Source organism: Chaetodon trifascialis, chromosome 16, assembly GCF_039877785.1.
Source record: "Chaetodon trifascialis isolate fChaTrf1 chromosome 16, fChaTrf1.hap1, whole genome shotgun sequence".
NCBI classification, from domain to species: Eukaryota; Metazoa; Chordata; class Actinopteri; order Chaetodontiformes; family Chaetodontidae; genus Chaetodon; species Chaetodon trifascialis.
Window position 1 is genome coordinate 8125239 of NC_092071.1, and position 16335 is coordinate 8141573.

Here is a 16335-nt window from a genome sequence, read left to right on the forward strand (position 1 = left end):
AAATGTATCTACCACCTACTCCACTCAACCACCCAACCACCATATGAATCACAGTTCATCATGCTTTCTCTCTAGTAGCAATTTTTTGTCTTTGTATGGCCAAGCCCTGTACTTTCACACACACACACACACACACATACATACACACACACACACACACACACACACACACACACACACACACACACACACACACACACACACACGCATGCACATGCACGCGCACGCACACACACACCTACACACGCACACACACACAAAGGTAACAACAGCTGAGAAGGCGGTAGCAAAATGATATTTAAAAATGATGCTGCATTCAAAAGGTCACAGGGTATACTGTCCATTGATATTATAGTGCTGTATGCGTGCAAGCTCTCTCCCTCTACTTCTCCCTTCTCTCTCTCTATTTCTGTTTCTCTCCATCGCTCTTTTCTTTTCAGCAGCCTTCATCAAAGCAGCACAGTCGCCGTCATTATTTTCACAAAGCACAAACATTCCCCCCCAAAAAAGAGAGAGAAAAAAATCCAAGTTGCATTTGCGAGCGGTGTATTTCTTGTAAAATGCCTCGTTCGATTACTGTTAATGCCCCCCTCGTCCCTCCTCTTCACTCTCTTAAAAACTCTTCAGGTTTTTCCAACTGAGCGATTCAGGCTGAGGCGGGCGCAACCGCACTAGAGGGGAAGTCAAGTCGTGCTGGACTGGCGCGATATCCTCGCACGGTTCACAACTAAAAGGAGACCTGACCCGCGTTTAATCATGCTTTTAAAGGATGGACTATGCTGATTTTAAAAGTTGACCAGGGATTTCTAGTTGTGGGGTGTTTGCGAGGCATGGCTTTCCTTTTAACTTGCTTATTTCTGTCTTGGTGAGTATGACAACTCTTTTCTCTGCATGTTCTCGGACTTTTACGCACGGCAGCCAGAGACTGTGGATGGATGTGCGTTTGAGAAACTCTGCATTTTCAGCTGTTTTCTGTTCTGTTGAAATAAGCTTTCACTAGTGCTTATGTACTTTAGTTACAGTGCGAGCAGTGTTTGGGGAAATCAGCACAGTGAGACCAGTATCTATTTGGATAACATCACGCGTATATTGGATAGATTACTGGATGGCTATGACAACAGGCTGCGACCTGGATTTGGAGGTATGCTACTGCCCGTGTCATATTGTATTTTAAACGATATTGCCTCATAAATTCATGGATCCATGTTCTTTTTCCTCAGATGATAAAGTTTTACTCCACTAGTTGTGTGTGCCACATTTCCATTTAGTTTTATGCTGTAATGGTTACATATCACAGTTTCCTTTATCTTATACAATTATAACAAAATTACCAGCGAAGAACTGGAGACTGAGCTTGAGAACCAACTTAGAGTCAATGTCATGATAATTTATGTTAAATAGATTAGATTTTCAGTGGCTATTTGGCTGTGTGTGTATATAGGCTATACATTAAATATATCATATTATTATTTTTAATTGCTGTATATTTTACATAACATACAAATGTCTCATCCAAAGTTGTTTTTGTGTGTATCAAAGCAACCACTTATCCTTCTGCTGTAGGTCCAGTTACAGAGGTCAAAACTGACATCTTTGTCACCAGCTTTGGACCTGTTTCAGATGTTGAGATGGTATGTAAACCATACTGACCGCTGAAACACTCGCACAAGATAGGCACAGGCTAATTCACCGGCTGCAGGCATGTGTTTCATCACTTGTTTGCAAATTCGGTGGCAACGTACGAGCACAACGGAGAATATGCACAGTTTTCCCGGGAACTACTGTGCATATAGCATCAAGTCATGCTTCTCCCAGCCTTCATTATTCCAGCATTTGGGCAGGATGTCATTAGTGCAGCTTAGGATTTTAATCTGGTTGACAATCCCCCCGCCAGAGTGGGAGAGAGAGAGAGATGTGGCTGATGTTGGGATGGGATAGGTTTGCCGCCCCTGACATGGGATAGGCTGAGCGCTGTATGTCTGTTGTACTCTACACTGTTTAGGCTTTAGGCTTTAGATACTGTCATCTAAAGCCTACTTGAACTGCCATGTGATATGCTCTGCAGAGAGGAATGCAAAGGCTCTCCAAAGGAGCGAGGCCATCCATTTGATCGAAATGCTGACTTTGAAGAGTTCATCATCAATCAAAAAGATGTTTCACGTCTTGGCATCTGTTTGAGCTGCATTTTCTTTTGAAGGATTTTAATATACTTGATAAAGAAACATCATCTCGGGGCTATTTTTAGGGAGCCACAGTATGCTGAAAGCATCTAAAAATCCCATATTAATGCCCTTCAAACAAATAGAGTTAAATTTCTTCATCAAAGAATTTATAAATAAGCACAAACTTAAGCTTTTAATTTCATTAGTGCTGGCAGCAATAGTCGAATAGTCCAGAAATGGGAAAAAAAGTAGTCACATTGCCAGTCCTCTATCCAGCAGGTCCAATGAAACCATGGCTCACAAACCCATCTGCCATTCTCTCCGGGGTAGTGAAGATAGTAGCAGCAGGAGCAGAAGCAGCACCAGCAGTAGATGTGGTTGTAGTAGTAGCTGTTGTAGTAAATAAATCCTAAAACCCACACTCTAACTCCCATCCAGGAATACACCATGGATGTGTTCTTCCGTCAGACATGGATTGACGAAAGGCTGAAATTCGAGGGCCCCATCGAGATCCTGCGGCTCAACAACCTGATGGTCAGCAAGATCTGGACGCCGGACACCTTTTTCCGGAATGGCAAGAGGTCGATCTCTCACAACATGACCACCCCCAACAAGCTGTTCCGCATCATGCAGAACGGAACTATCCTCTACACCATGAGGTAAACAGTGCTGGACAGTGAGCTCCAAACCCAGCCAAGACCGGAATAGAGCACAGACCTGGAAAGCAAATCAAACAAACAAGCATCCAAGAATATACACAGACATGAAAAGAAATGAGGAGTGCCATTCCAAAAACAAGATGTGTGCCATCTGATACTGAAAACAGGCCTGGAAAGCCATTCAAACAAACATGACTCCAGCCTTGTTCCAAAAGGAGATATGTAGCATGAAAAAAAAAAAAAAAAATTACTGATGGCCCAAAAAATGATTGATTAGATCAACTTTAAAACATTTAACGATTCAGTTCAAGAGCTTTATTCAGTCCATATTTTTAAGAGAGGTACAGCTACATTTTTCTCTCAAACTGGATATGATGTATTGCTATAATATAATGTGAAATCAGTTCATATTATTCTCAACAGCCACCTTACATCAAGTCTTTTGTTTTATTGAGTGGAAGCCATTATCCAGCATGGCGCCACACTGACTGGATCCAGCTTAAAACAGCACTCATTACTTAGCCAGTAACAGTGTATCAAATATAAATCAAAGACTCCTTCCAACTCTTCTCTATTCTGACAGATTAACTATAAATGCGGAGTGCCCCATGCGTCTGATGAACTTCCCGATGGACGGCCATGCCTGCCCGCTCAAGTTTGGGAGTTGTGAGTTTGTTTTTTTTGTTAAGCCTCGCTGCTCTGACAGATGGTGTCACTCTCTAATGATCAGTCTGTCACTGAGCAGCTGACTGATTGAGTAATCTGACAGCATATATTCAAAGATTTCAATTTGAAATGTCACATACAGTACACTTTGGACTTGCTAAAAAAATTTTAAGCCAGGAGTTCCTCGTTCAGTGTGTGTCAAGTGTATAGAAGACCAAGCCTGCAAACGTGTGTTTAAATCAATTTTAAAGGTAACTCTGTGACTCCCTTTATTTGTTATTAGTAAGAACATTCGCAATCTGCTCCTGATCTCCCCGAAAGATGGTTGCATTCATTCATTTTTTCCACAAAACATCCTGATTAAAGTATAATTTTTGTATTTCAGGGTTATTTGAAAAAAGTTTCTCTGCATTTTGTTAGAATTAAATAACAAAAAAAGAGTACGTTTATGAAATGGTTGATATCTAACAAAGCTCTCGCGTCCTGTCCAGATGCTTACCCCATCAGCGAGATCGTGTACACTTGGAAGAAAGGTCCTCTGTCGTCTGTCGAGGTGCCGCAGGAGTCGTCCAGCCTACTGCAGTACGACCTCATCGGCCAGACAGTGTCGAGCGAGAGGCTAAAGTCCAACACAGGTGAGCAGAGGCCGTGTTCAGAACCGCGCGAGTCCGGTCCGATGTGCAGTGCATGCAGAGATTATGACCCTGTCAGATCACCATTACACGGCTTTGACTTGCCTATGTGAGTGTGATCTGTGGTTTCAGCTTGTGATGCGATGTCTGAGAGTTTTAATTTTAAACCAAGGTATCTTGAAAAAGATGCAGTTATATTTTTAAATGAATTGCCTGCAAGCAAAATGTTTAAATATGATTGCAGTTATTAGCAATTTTAAACAGTAATAATTCTCATCTTTACCATCTTTGCGCAGAATAATACAGAACTTACTTTTTTGAATAGATGTTATCATGTTGTCAGTGTTAATTATGTGTCTTTGAATTGCTGATTTACCACCAATAGAAATGGAAATATCTGGTGTTGTCAGGTGAATATGTCATCATGACCGTCCACTTCCACCTGCAAAGGAAAATGGGCTTCTTCCTGATTCAGACTTACATTCCCTGCATTATGACGGTCATCCTGGCCCAAGTGTCTTTCTGGATTAATAAGGAATCCGTTCCAGCTCGGACTGTATTTGGTAAGCCTGCTTTAAATTCACTTCGTTCACATGCTGCCTAAATTGCAGTGCGAGTTTCAGGCTTCATTTTCGAAAAATTTCATGTGAAAAAGGGACATTTATGCAAGCTGAAGCAAATGGGAGAGGAACACATGCGGCACATTACTTTCATGTTGGAATCGAATCATTTTGCAAAAGTCAGGTCTGCTCTCATTTTAGCTGCCAAAAACTGCAACAAAATGGTCTCGCGGATAATGGAGGCTTTTTTTCTCTTAAAAAAACGTTTTCTCTGTTGTCATTTTGCATGATTGCAATCACTTAAAGAAGACTATAATGTGAGGGAAAATGTAAATCACATCAGTTCACTGAGTAGAACAAGTCAGCACAGGATTTCTAAAGCTCTGCCTCTGATGCATTCTCCTATATTGTCTTTCACTTTTACGTGTGTGTTGCAAGTTGCTCAAGTTTTTGTCACTAACTTTTCAGCCCTCAAAACTCAACTTTTTTTTTTCCTCAAGTCTCCAAAACTCGAATGGAGATTCTCTGGATTTATCGACTCGCCGCCCACTGCTTGACCCCAGCGAGAGTCTAGCTCTGCAAACTTTAAGCAAGCATATTTTTCTCTATTTAATGCACTCTGATTGGATTACGCTACGCAGAGTGGTCCTTAAAATGCAACCTTCCGCAAGAGAACAAAGGCAGACGCCGTCGTCACAGCGTGTTTTAACCTTCCTTCATTATCTCTATTCCTCCTCCACTGTGGTGGAGCTGAATTTATTGGGAATAAATGTCCTTTTTGAAATTGGTCATGCAAGGGCCAAGAGAGGGAGGATGTTTACTTGGCCCTCTTCCGTGCACTCACAGGTTCCGCTTGCTCACATTACATTACGCTACAGTTGCCATCAAGCTCTAGCCTCAGGAGCAGAGAGGGTTAGAGACACTGAACAAAGACAGAGAGACTCTCAGAGAGAGACTGAAGGGAATGAGAGAGACAAAAGGACAGAGACAAAACAAAGAGGAAGAAAATGGGGAAAGTGTGCCGAAGTGTGCAGAAATCCAGATCCTTTTTCCTTTGATTTCCCCTTAAATTTTCAACAAGCTGCAGCTCAGCGGAGTAGCACTGCTGGCCCACGTAGGTTATGGTTCTGTGGTCTCGTCTTTGGACGCGAGCCAATGCAACGATGAGCCTGTGCACTCCTTCGGAGAGTAGATCCCAATCATTAGCGCTTGTGTGGAAGTTAAGGCCCCATGCGGAAAGCACATCTGCGGCAACTCATTAACCTCACTCGTCCTGCTGCTTTCATTTCACTCAATATTGGATATAGGATAAAAAAACTGCTTGTTCTCTGGATTGGCTGTTGTTAAAAGGAGCTGTAGGTGAGCCCAGGGCACGCTGGGTATTGGAGAAGTTATACAGTAAAAATCAAATAGCACATAATGGATTTTCTATGACAAAAGGGCCAAACTTCATCTTCAAACTGTGATAAAGTTTGTTTCTTAAATTAAAGCGACCTGCTTATGAGCTGTTAAAGCACATGGAGCTACAGCTATATTTTCCTGTTATAAAGGGCAGCAAGCAATATGTCCAAAAAAGCCATTATCGGAGTAAGTTTCATTAATGCCGTCGATGGTGCATGTGAGATGGAAGGAAGGAGAAGGGAAGACAAATTGCTGTCCGGATGTTCTCGGCTCTGATGATACATTAAGTCATAGTATGTTGTGCGCTGGATTGCCAACAACCTCTCTAAGAGCTGAAAGTCCCTTGAGCACAAGTCTCACAGACTTAATTGAGTGTGGCCTAATTTGTACCTTGCTTTTTTCCGTATAAAAGCACATAAATGCCCCAAGCATTTCATTTCTATCCTGTCTTTGTACTTCATCCCCCTCCCTCCTACACTCTTTCTTTCGTTCTTTCTTTCTCTCTCTTTCTCTTGCCTCTCCCTCCTACCCTGACAGGCTTTCTTTCTTCCCATGTCCCTCCTCCCCTTTGCAATCATTTAACTTGTGCTTGAGACAGTCAGCGTTGGTTGGCTATCGGAGGAGGCTGTTGCTGAGAGTTGTTAGCTTTTGCTGCTGAAGTAGTGAGCAAAAAATGCTTTTAAGACATTATTAGGTGCATTAAATCCCCCATAAGTTCCTATGCTGCTAATGAAATGTGCACAGCTACAGCACAGGCTTGGTAAAAGCATGGGCAGCAGTGTTCAATGGCCCTTTTTTCCTGCTTGCTTTAGCTTGATGAAAGTGAATTAGATATGTACTTTGTTAATGGGCCATTAAAAGAGATGTTCATTGTCAGCATCTTTCTCTGACTTAATAAGGATGGAATCTGGGTGAGACAGAGGAAAATCCTTTCCCAGAGAATAAGAAGGTGTTTTTTAGAGGTAAAATTGCACCTCATATCTGTTTTTGACATGTTTTGATAGTTTGACACTTCAAAAGTGCCTGTAAAATGCACCTGCCATGGACTTTTTGTATGGTCCAAACTATTCTAAAACTATCATGTTTCCAAGAGAATTTCTGAATGCCCTCAGATCTATACAATGTTTTTTTCTTAGCTTTCTGTTCTTTGAGGATGTACACAAAGGGGTGTTTGTAGTCCATGCATCAATCTGGAGCCACGGCCGCAAGTTTAGAGCAACTTTTGACGGAGTGCAGCTAAGAAATATTTCAAACAACGTATAAACATTGCTGTCACTCTCCCACCTCTCCATTGACACATGCTTCTTTATCTGTTATCTTTATCTTTCCACACATCCCGTCTGTACATCTGTGCATCATCTCAGCCTTAGCTTTTATTGTGAGATGCTTAACAGCAATTATTAGCAAACGCTTCGTGGCTGGTATCTGGTCATCTTACTAGACGGCTTTCTCGAGAATATTTACCGACATTTGGTCTCTTTTATCGGTGTGCCAGTGCAGGGCCATGGGTTAGTCTGCTTATGGACAGATTAGCACCCACTGAAGTGACTTTTTGGCAAACCTCACTGCGCTGAAACACCACACGGCCTGACATTCCAGTTATACTGTATGCCATAAAAGAACACGGCCGTCGCGTGTCAAAGATATTCATTGAGAAAATGTTTTCACGCCATGATTAATTGCCATTTTTCATTATTTTGTTAGATGAAATCACATTTAATGCGTGCCATGTTATATGGTTTTTGACCTCAGTCAATATATTTTTATGACCGAATCGCAAATCACAGTTTGCCTGAAGGGGCTTTCCAATCTGACCAGCGTACAACACCCTCTGTCCTTAGACCCTCGATCCGGACAAAAATAAAAAAAGGGCAGCATTGTGTATTATGTTACACATATATTGTGTTGCTTTATCTGTCATCGTATAATTTCTTGAATTACAAGAATCAGTACTTCACTTTCTCCATTACTAACATCATTTGATCACCTTTTTTGCACACAGAACACCCCAAAGCTTCAGTTGTTTGTAATTAAGCTTTGCATGTCGCGGTATTACACTGAGAGAGCAGACATGAAAACTCAAATTTAGCCTCTTTAAGAAGAAAATATCAGCAGCATCTACACTCTGAGTAAGATCAATCATACTGACTGTGCATGTGGTGCATTTTTATTTATAGATTGAGTCTTCAGGAAATCAAAATGTGTCTTTTTAGTAGGCCGGCGATAGGAATAAGCAATATTTTGGAAAATAAACATTCAGTTTAGTGTTGGCACCTGTCAGAGCTGTGTGTCAGTGATCCTCTGCAGTTCATGCTAAAATTCGCCAGGACCTAGCTTTGAATCATCTCTGCAGCATCGTGGTCTAATACATGCTGAAGACATGAGTGCTTCAACTGCTATCATCTCTGCAATGCTGAAGTGATCACAGACGTTATTTGCCAGATGGTAGATTTTGCAAAGAGCCTCGAAATGGTAATTTCCAAAGAGATGCTGCAGTTTTGTTTGTGACTTAAATGATAAAATAGCTTTGGTGGAAAGATCTGATAGTTATGATACATGGAGAAAAGACAAGCTGAATGGTAGCTATTTACCCTTAAGTTGATTTCTAAGGTATAGTATGACATTACATTTGTTTGTGTGTGCTTGGGTGTCCAGTTCAAGCTGATTGCAACGGTCTCTCAAATCAGGCCTCTCATTATTATTCAATGACAAACATTTCCAGCAGTCATGTTATCAGAAACAGACAGAAACACAGACATTCACACATTTCATATGTATCTGGAACATTCACAACAGTGAGGTAAATAACCTCTCTCCTTCCATGTATTATGCATACGTGCTTAATCTGTGCAGGGGTATGTCATGTTTTACTGAAATATTTATCCGGTAACGTTATAGATCATATCCAGAGGACTTTGATATTCTCATTCCCATCAGAGAAGGGTCACTGCAGGACAAAACAGAAAGTAAAGAGACTGGAAGACTAAAGACAAAAGCAACAAGATGTCAATGTGCCACAACGCTTGACTGAGCCACTTAACAAAACAGGAATAGTAGGACTAGAGGAATAGGTGGACATTTTGGGGAAAAAAACTCTCTCACTCTCTAATTTCTGTGCATTAAGTATGAAGATTAGCTTAGCCTAGCATTAAGCAGGGAAAACAGCTAGCAAGTAAAGCATTAGCACTTCAAAAGCTCAACATTTTGTACATTGTGGGAACCTCAGAGAATTATGTTTTGCTTTTTGGCTAACTGTGGAAAGTGGCCTCTTGTAGTCGCCTCTGTTTAATCAGACCAACAAGATGTAAGGTGTTAATTAGTCAGCTTTACAGATGTTGGTAGGGCAGGCATATGTTTACAATTTGGAAAGAGCCAGCTTTTCCCTGTGCTTGTATTTTTTAAATCCAAAGCTAAGCTAAGTACCTCCTGGCTCTTGGTCCATATTTGATGCACAGACATGAGAATAGTCGGCTATTGATTTCATTATCTGACTCAGCATATTTCACAAAATGTCTGATTATCCCTACACGACAAAAAAGTTTCAGGTAACATACTGCCACATTGGATGTGAGATGAAGAGCAGCACATTCCTAACATCTCTCTCCTCCCTGCATGCAGGTATCACCACTGTCTTGACCATGACAACGCTCAGTATCAGCGCCCGCCACTCCCTCCCCAAAGTTTCTTACGCCACAGCCATGGATTGGTTCATCGCCGTTTGTTTCGCCTTCGTCTTCTCCGCCCTGATTGAGTTTGCGGCCGTCAACTACTTCTCCACCCTGCAAGCCAACCGGGAGCTGCGGAAGGCGGCGGCCATGAAGGCGGCCGCTCAGGAGGCAGCGGCTGCAGCTGCAGCTCCGGCTGCGGCCGCGGGGACGGATGGAGACGTTTCCTCAGTAAGTCTGCCCCCGCTGCGTCACACGTGTTGGGTTTACATATGTTGACAAATCTGTTCTGGCTCAAGTTTTAACCTCAGCAGACACACAGTTGCTTTCCACTTGTCCTGTACGTGTAGGTTGCATGCAGGGGGAGGCTGTGCACAGATGCACACCCTACAGAACGCACCGGGTTGCTGTGATAAATGGTGATCAGAGCCGGTGCTGCACTCACAGTAAAAGATAAAGGCTTCACTTGGCCTCATTACATGCCTCTACATCTCTTCATCAAACCGCTCCACCAGCGTGTGCTCCTGCCTTTTTTCTCCTAAATATAAACTTAGCTGCTAAATAACGTAACTCTTCAGAGGGCTTTTAATTCCGCCTGCTGAATGTTTGTCATTGTAACGTCAATGCTCATTTCCTGAGCCACTCTCCATTATTGAACTCTGCATGTATAAGGAAGAGAATGTGTTTTGTCTGTTTAATGTTTCGAAACAGCCTGCTAACATGATGTGTCTAAAATAGAAAAGGCACATCGAGTTCAATCCTGGTAATGTTAGTTAGCTTTCACGGCAGTGACGTACCGCTGCCTTTACATTAAAATTCAGAGAAGCACGAACAGAAAGTGGTTTAGTATCAGCAGCAGCTGTACACCTGAAGAGGAGTTACTCCATGTAAATGAACGGAGCACTTCATGTGGCTCAGTCACATCTGGCTGTAGCTTAACTACATTTATTGACAATTTTGTGAAACTGTGCCGTGATAGGTCACGTTGCACTCTGTAACCATAGTTATACATATTCCAGCAGCACGCGTGCGACTTATTATTCATTCTGTTTGACTAAGTTATGAATCTGAGAAGACGGGGTGCGTTTTTTTGACCCAAATAAGAGAAAATATTGTCAGAATAGCCTGCAGTGTTCTGGACGTATACATGCAATGTTTCTGTCACTATCATCCCTCTTTATATGTGGTCGCACTCCACTCTCTTCTTCCTGCTTTGACTTGATCAGTTCTACTTTCTCGCTAAGCTCGTCTCTGTTTCCTCCTCCTGTCTGTTCTGTTTGTCTCCCTCTCTGTCTAAATCCACTCTCATTTCTTTGCCTGTATATGATTGTTTAAATGTCAGCATTCTGCTCTTTTTCAATTTCAGTTGGCTTTATTGGCTCAACATGTAAACACATCTGTTTTGCAAAAGCATGCGAAGTAAATAGTGGATATAGAAAGATAAAACAATGGTGATTTTATTGACGAAAGAGCAAATAGGACCCGTGAACTTCAAAGTAAATCATTGCATATCTTGTGCAGAGGTGTACATCCAGTTTGACTGTACGAATATATTCATGTCACAAGCTCCATAAGTGTTAATTTCATAGATTGTAATTACATACACTGCTCGTGCTGTTAAAGACGGGCGTGTGTTGACAGGTTGTTTGTTATTTGTCTGCCTTGCCTTGTGGCAGCAGGTAATAAACAGAGCTGGTTTTTCATCATCAAGCAGAGTCACAAAGCCTGGAGTAGCTTTTACAAGGCTTTTATAATGTTTATCTCTTGTGGTTTTATATTTTGGACACCCACAATAGAAACCTGTTTCAGAGTTTAAGACTTCGATGGCTTTTACCTTTTCATATAGCGACCTTTCAATCCCCAGTTCATTGTTGTGTCGTTAAGATTTAGCTTCCATTCAGTTCTTTTTTTAGACATTCAGCCAGGTGAATATTTCTGTTGATGGATTGGTAATAGGCCAATTTGCTGTGTGATTTGTTCTCTTGTCCCCTTTCTGTGCTGGACTCTTCTTTTAAAGTGTATTCCAAATGTTATGATGGATGATACTGGTGTGTGGCTTCAAGGCCGACTGGTTCCACTGGTTAGTCGTCACAGCCAGCTGTGTCAGTGCTTTTACATCCACATACGTGGCACTGACTACTCAGGAGAGCGTCGTATGAAATTGGGTTTGGTTCTGCTTGGTTTACATTCTTTTTATGTCACTCATGTATCATTTTTTCTATGACTTGCTCTCTTCTTTCTACACAATTTCTTTTCCTTCCTGTTCAGCCATCTCCTTCCTTTCTTCCCCCTCCAACACACACACACACACACAACACATAGCATTATCCCTCTTTTTCTGCTTCTTCTCTGGCCCCCCGCTGTGCTCTTCATGTGAGCCCTCTATTCTCTCTCACCACACACTCTGTCCCTCTCTCTCTCTCTCATGCACTAACACACCTCTCTTGACCATCCCTCTTTTGCCTCTCTCGCTCTCATTTTGCTCGAATGTGCTGTCCACATATACACAGCGAAACACCACAATCTCCACTTTATCCACGCTTGTCCTCACAGTCCCACACACGTCCACACATAATCTGCAGCACACACTCGAACGCATACACAGGCGCATATAGATGTATACACGTAATCTGCAGTGAATGATGTCCCCCACATCAATACAGTTCACTCTATACAATGTCTTATCCATCTATCCATCTACGCTATATCTATCATCCATCCATCCCTCTCGCCCAGTCCTATTCTGGCCTGTAACTACTGTATGTGATAACCACAGAGAGTGACACGAGGAGACAGGCGGTGGCTCTGTGAACGATGTTGCTGCAGATTATGTAAGAGCCATAGATTAAGGGAATATCCAGCAGATCACTGCAGGCTCACAAGAAGGAGGGCAGCCACCACAATGAAGCACAGTGGGGGCCGAGAAAGCCGGCCCGGTCCATTTCTGTGGAGCAAGATGGAGAGATGGATGTGAGGGGCCAGTGTGGTTTGTTTTTGTGTTGTGTGCGTGTGCATGGGAGAGAGTTACACTGAGAGAAAGAGAGAGTGGGAGGGATGCATCATGGAAAATGACTGCTTTCAACAAATATGTAGGAGGGAAGACTCTTCATTACACAGAGGAAAGGAACAAAAACAATGGTGTATCATTGGGAATAGAAATAGCCATCCACCAGTCACGATCTAAAACACTATGACCTGTTATGACTGTCAGGTAGAGCCATAACAGGAATGGAAACCTCGCAGCAACATAAGATAAATGGCCCATTTAATGAATCAAGTATACAACTGTAAACACAAAGGGGAAGGGGGTGTTTATCAGTGTGTGTAAAGAGTGCTGCATGCATTGTCAGTGGCGTGTGTGAGTAGGTGGTGCAGTATGTGGTGCAGGAAATTAACAGAAAATAAAATAGTCGTGGGAGGGAATAAAAAGGAGCAGAGGGAGAGAGAGAGACAACGAAGGGACCTTTATTTATAGGTCTGGCCACAGGTGCCTGTGATCACTGTTTGGGTGAAACGACACTCTGATTAAGACAGCTTTGGGTTTGAAGCATTTATCCTGGCGTCCCGGTGCTCTGATAATTTGACTGTTAGTTTGAAGCTCAGGAAAGAGCCCTGACCACAAAAGATGCCGTGTGCGCCTCACCCTGTTGTGTTTTCTTATTCACATTGTGCATGTCCATGAGGCCTACCACTACCAGCTGTACAGATCAGCAGAATAGTGTGGAACCAAGAGGCATCATTTAGAGCCCTGCCATGCTATGATAGACACCGGCAGTCATTGAGATAAATGCCAGTTTGGCATTTGGCGTCTTTGTTGTGTAGTTCTTCGTGTTTAATGGCCTGCATGCACTGCACTGCATTACTGACCTCTGCAGTTAGCAGGGAAGTGCCGAACTCTTGCTGATGCACTTATACGTGTCCTCATTGCGGGAATCTTTCACTTTCAGACACATCGAGGAGATTTTTTAACTCATGTGCATGTCTGGATTATTAGTAATACACTGTTGATAGACTGCATTCGTGCATATTGTTTTCAGTAGCTTCATTCATAACTTCAATACTCATACATTACTTTGTCACACATTTCCCTTTAAAAACCTTCGGGGTATAATCATAATATAACCAGCAGCGTGTTGTACCTGCAAATGGGACACTGCATGCGACTGTCCAGCAAAGAAAAGAGGAGCTCAAACTGTAAAATGTTGGACTTCAATGTTAGTTTTGCCCTGAGCAACCATATTATCACTTGCTGAGGTTGCAAATGGGGCTGTGTTGTTGCTATTGTTTTTTTTGAAAGCCTTATTACTTTTCCTTATTGTTCTGTCACAGTCACACAGGAAGCTAGAGGCTCATATTACACCAAGTTTGAGTGTGAACTTGTATAAATCAGAGGTGGAAGAGCATGATCTGTTCGACTCAGAAGTCAGGAAAAGTGTTGTTTTCTTGCATGTCTGTCCACAATTGTAATAGCAGTACACAGTAGATGTTAAGAATCCGGAGTAATAAAAAGAGAGGGTGCTGTAGAGGCGTAAAATTAGTTTTTATTTGCAGCTGATGATCAGGTAGTCGTGTCTTTTCACTTGTCAGCTTTATTCCAGCTCTCACTGTTTCAACTTGCCTTCTTGCACCACTTGACACAGAAACAGAAGCTCATAAAGTAATTTAAGTATTTTGCATTTTGACTCCAACATTTCCATGTTTTTTCTCGTACTTTATAAACCTAAACAATGAAAAATGAGTGTCAGTTTAAAGTTAATATATATAATAGTTTATATATCCAGGGTGCTTACTGCCTTGCTTCACATGCATCAATATAAAAAGGTCATTTGCAATCCATCCCTACTACCTCCTAATAATCATCCACAAGCATATGCACACCCACTCAACACCCACATGTATGAACCACGATGCACTTAACGTCATATAGCGCACACTAAGAGTAACCTTATTTCACACACACATACGCAATGAACCACACCCACCCCCACACATGAATACCCACACCCAAACAACATCCGTACATCCATCAGTCGGTGCCCATCCTCCCCGTGTCAAAGTGGGTCTGTGGAAATCTAGAGCAGTGGATAAAGAGAAGAGGCGCTGATCCCTCTGGGATTTGACCAGGAAGAAGCCAAGCAAGCCTGTTGTCGTTATCAAAAATAGCTTGTGTGTCGGATCGGCTGCGCAAACGTACAGTACACTGCGCGCACACGCACACATACACATACACACACGCCGCACCGGCCGTGCGCGCAACGTGTACACACTGCATGAAGTGTTACCGCCAAAGGAAGCATTATAGTGAGAGGCAGCTGACATTTGAAGGGAAGCCTGGCTGCTGTTGGGGTTTTGGACCCCAGTCAGTAGACCTTCAAGACCATTTTCCCATTTGAGCATCAATCCTCAATCTCAAATGAACCCTGACCTCTCAAATGAGCAGTGATACAACAGGAGGAGGCTAACTCACAGAAAGTGGCGCACAGTGGAATTGAGCCATGCTAAGCTTAACGTCGGGATGAGCAGCTGTCAGATGACCTGAACCCTCTCACACCCCTTCTCTTCCCCTTCACTCTAATGTTTCTATAGGCTTCTACAAATCCTGATCTATTGTTATTTATCCCTTCTTCTACCTCATACACCTCCCACAGCGCCCTGGTACATTTATACTCTCGTCTCTGTCAAGAGTGAAATGCTGATAAGCCTGTTTTAATGCCGATCGCAGTCCCTTAAAGAAATGTCTCGCACTAATGAAGCCTGAAGAGAATTGAAGAATTTTTACATTCTTTGATCGTAGTGCAGCGTCCTTCTTTCTCTTCCCTCTCTCTCCGTCTCTTTGTCACACTTTGCACTTGGCAACTATCAGTACTACACTACAGTGAAGGATCATCTTGTGCTCTAGGGATGCCATGGATCACACTTTTATGGTTTACCAAAAAAGGAAGGAAGGTTTTCTGTGTTTGTTTCAGACCAAAGAGGAGTCTGTTACAGAAATATACAGTATCTTCAAGCCAAGCCAAAATCATCCAATCTTTTCAGGTTACTCTATAAAACATTAACACTCTCTATCCATAGACCTTCAGTTCAGATATCGAAAAGCTCCACAAAATAGGCCCTACTGTATATGAATCTTTTCTCTGTGTTACAAGTTTCCATGGTGATGCTCCTGACGTAAGACCTTCATACAGAGCTGGAATGACAGGATGACTCAATTTAATCAAATCCACAGGGTTGAATGGTTATACGTTGTTCACAGTAGATAGCAGCCATACAATAACTCAAAGAGACGAGCATCATGCTACTACAGCGTTATTTAATCCTTGAAATAAACATTCTCTGTGGTTCTTAGTGTGCATTTGCTGTTGTGTGAAACTACTGCATTTGCAACTGTGTCAAGTTTGTGAAATTAACTAATGACTAATGACTAATCTAGTCTTATTTCGAGATTGGCCACCATGCATTTTTGGAAGGGTTCCCCTCAGCCAGAGGATTGTAACAGTCTAATAGTTTCTCAACCTGTGGAGGAGCATGTAATCCCGCAGCCTCACAAATCCAGCCTAAATCTCACAAGTTCAGTTTTTGCTCCAAGACTG

General features: G+C 42.3%; 1 protein-coding gene across 3 annotated transcripts in view; it reads left to right on the forward strand.

Annotated features, from left to right (window-relative positions):
* The first annotated feature begins 267 nt into the window (after window positions 1-267).
* gabra6b (gamma-aminobutyric acid type A receptor subunit alpha6b) overlaps window positions 268-16335 on the forward strand; it is a 29833-nt gene continuing 13765 nt past the window's right edge. The window contains exons 1-8 of one of the 3 annotated variants that reach the window (XM_070982542.1): window positions 268-865; window positions 1017-1141; window positions 1564-1631; window positions 2601-2821; window positions 3405-3487; window positions 3979-4122; window positions 4530-4682; window positions 9699-9976. In XM_070982542.1, coding sequence (XP_070838643.1) covers window positions 777-865; window positions 1017-1141; window positions 1564-1631; window positions 2601-2821; window positions 3405-3487; window positions 3979-4122; window positions 4530-4682; window positions 9699-9976 — 1161 coding nt within the window. In that variant the 5' untranslated portion in view covers window positions 268-776. The other 2 variants (XM_070982541.1, XM_070982543.1) reach the window with 2 other exon arrangements.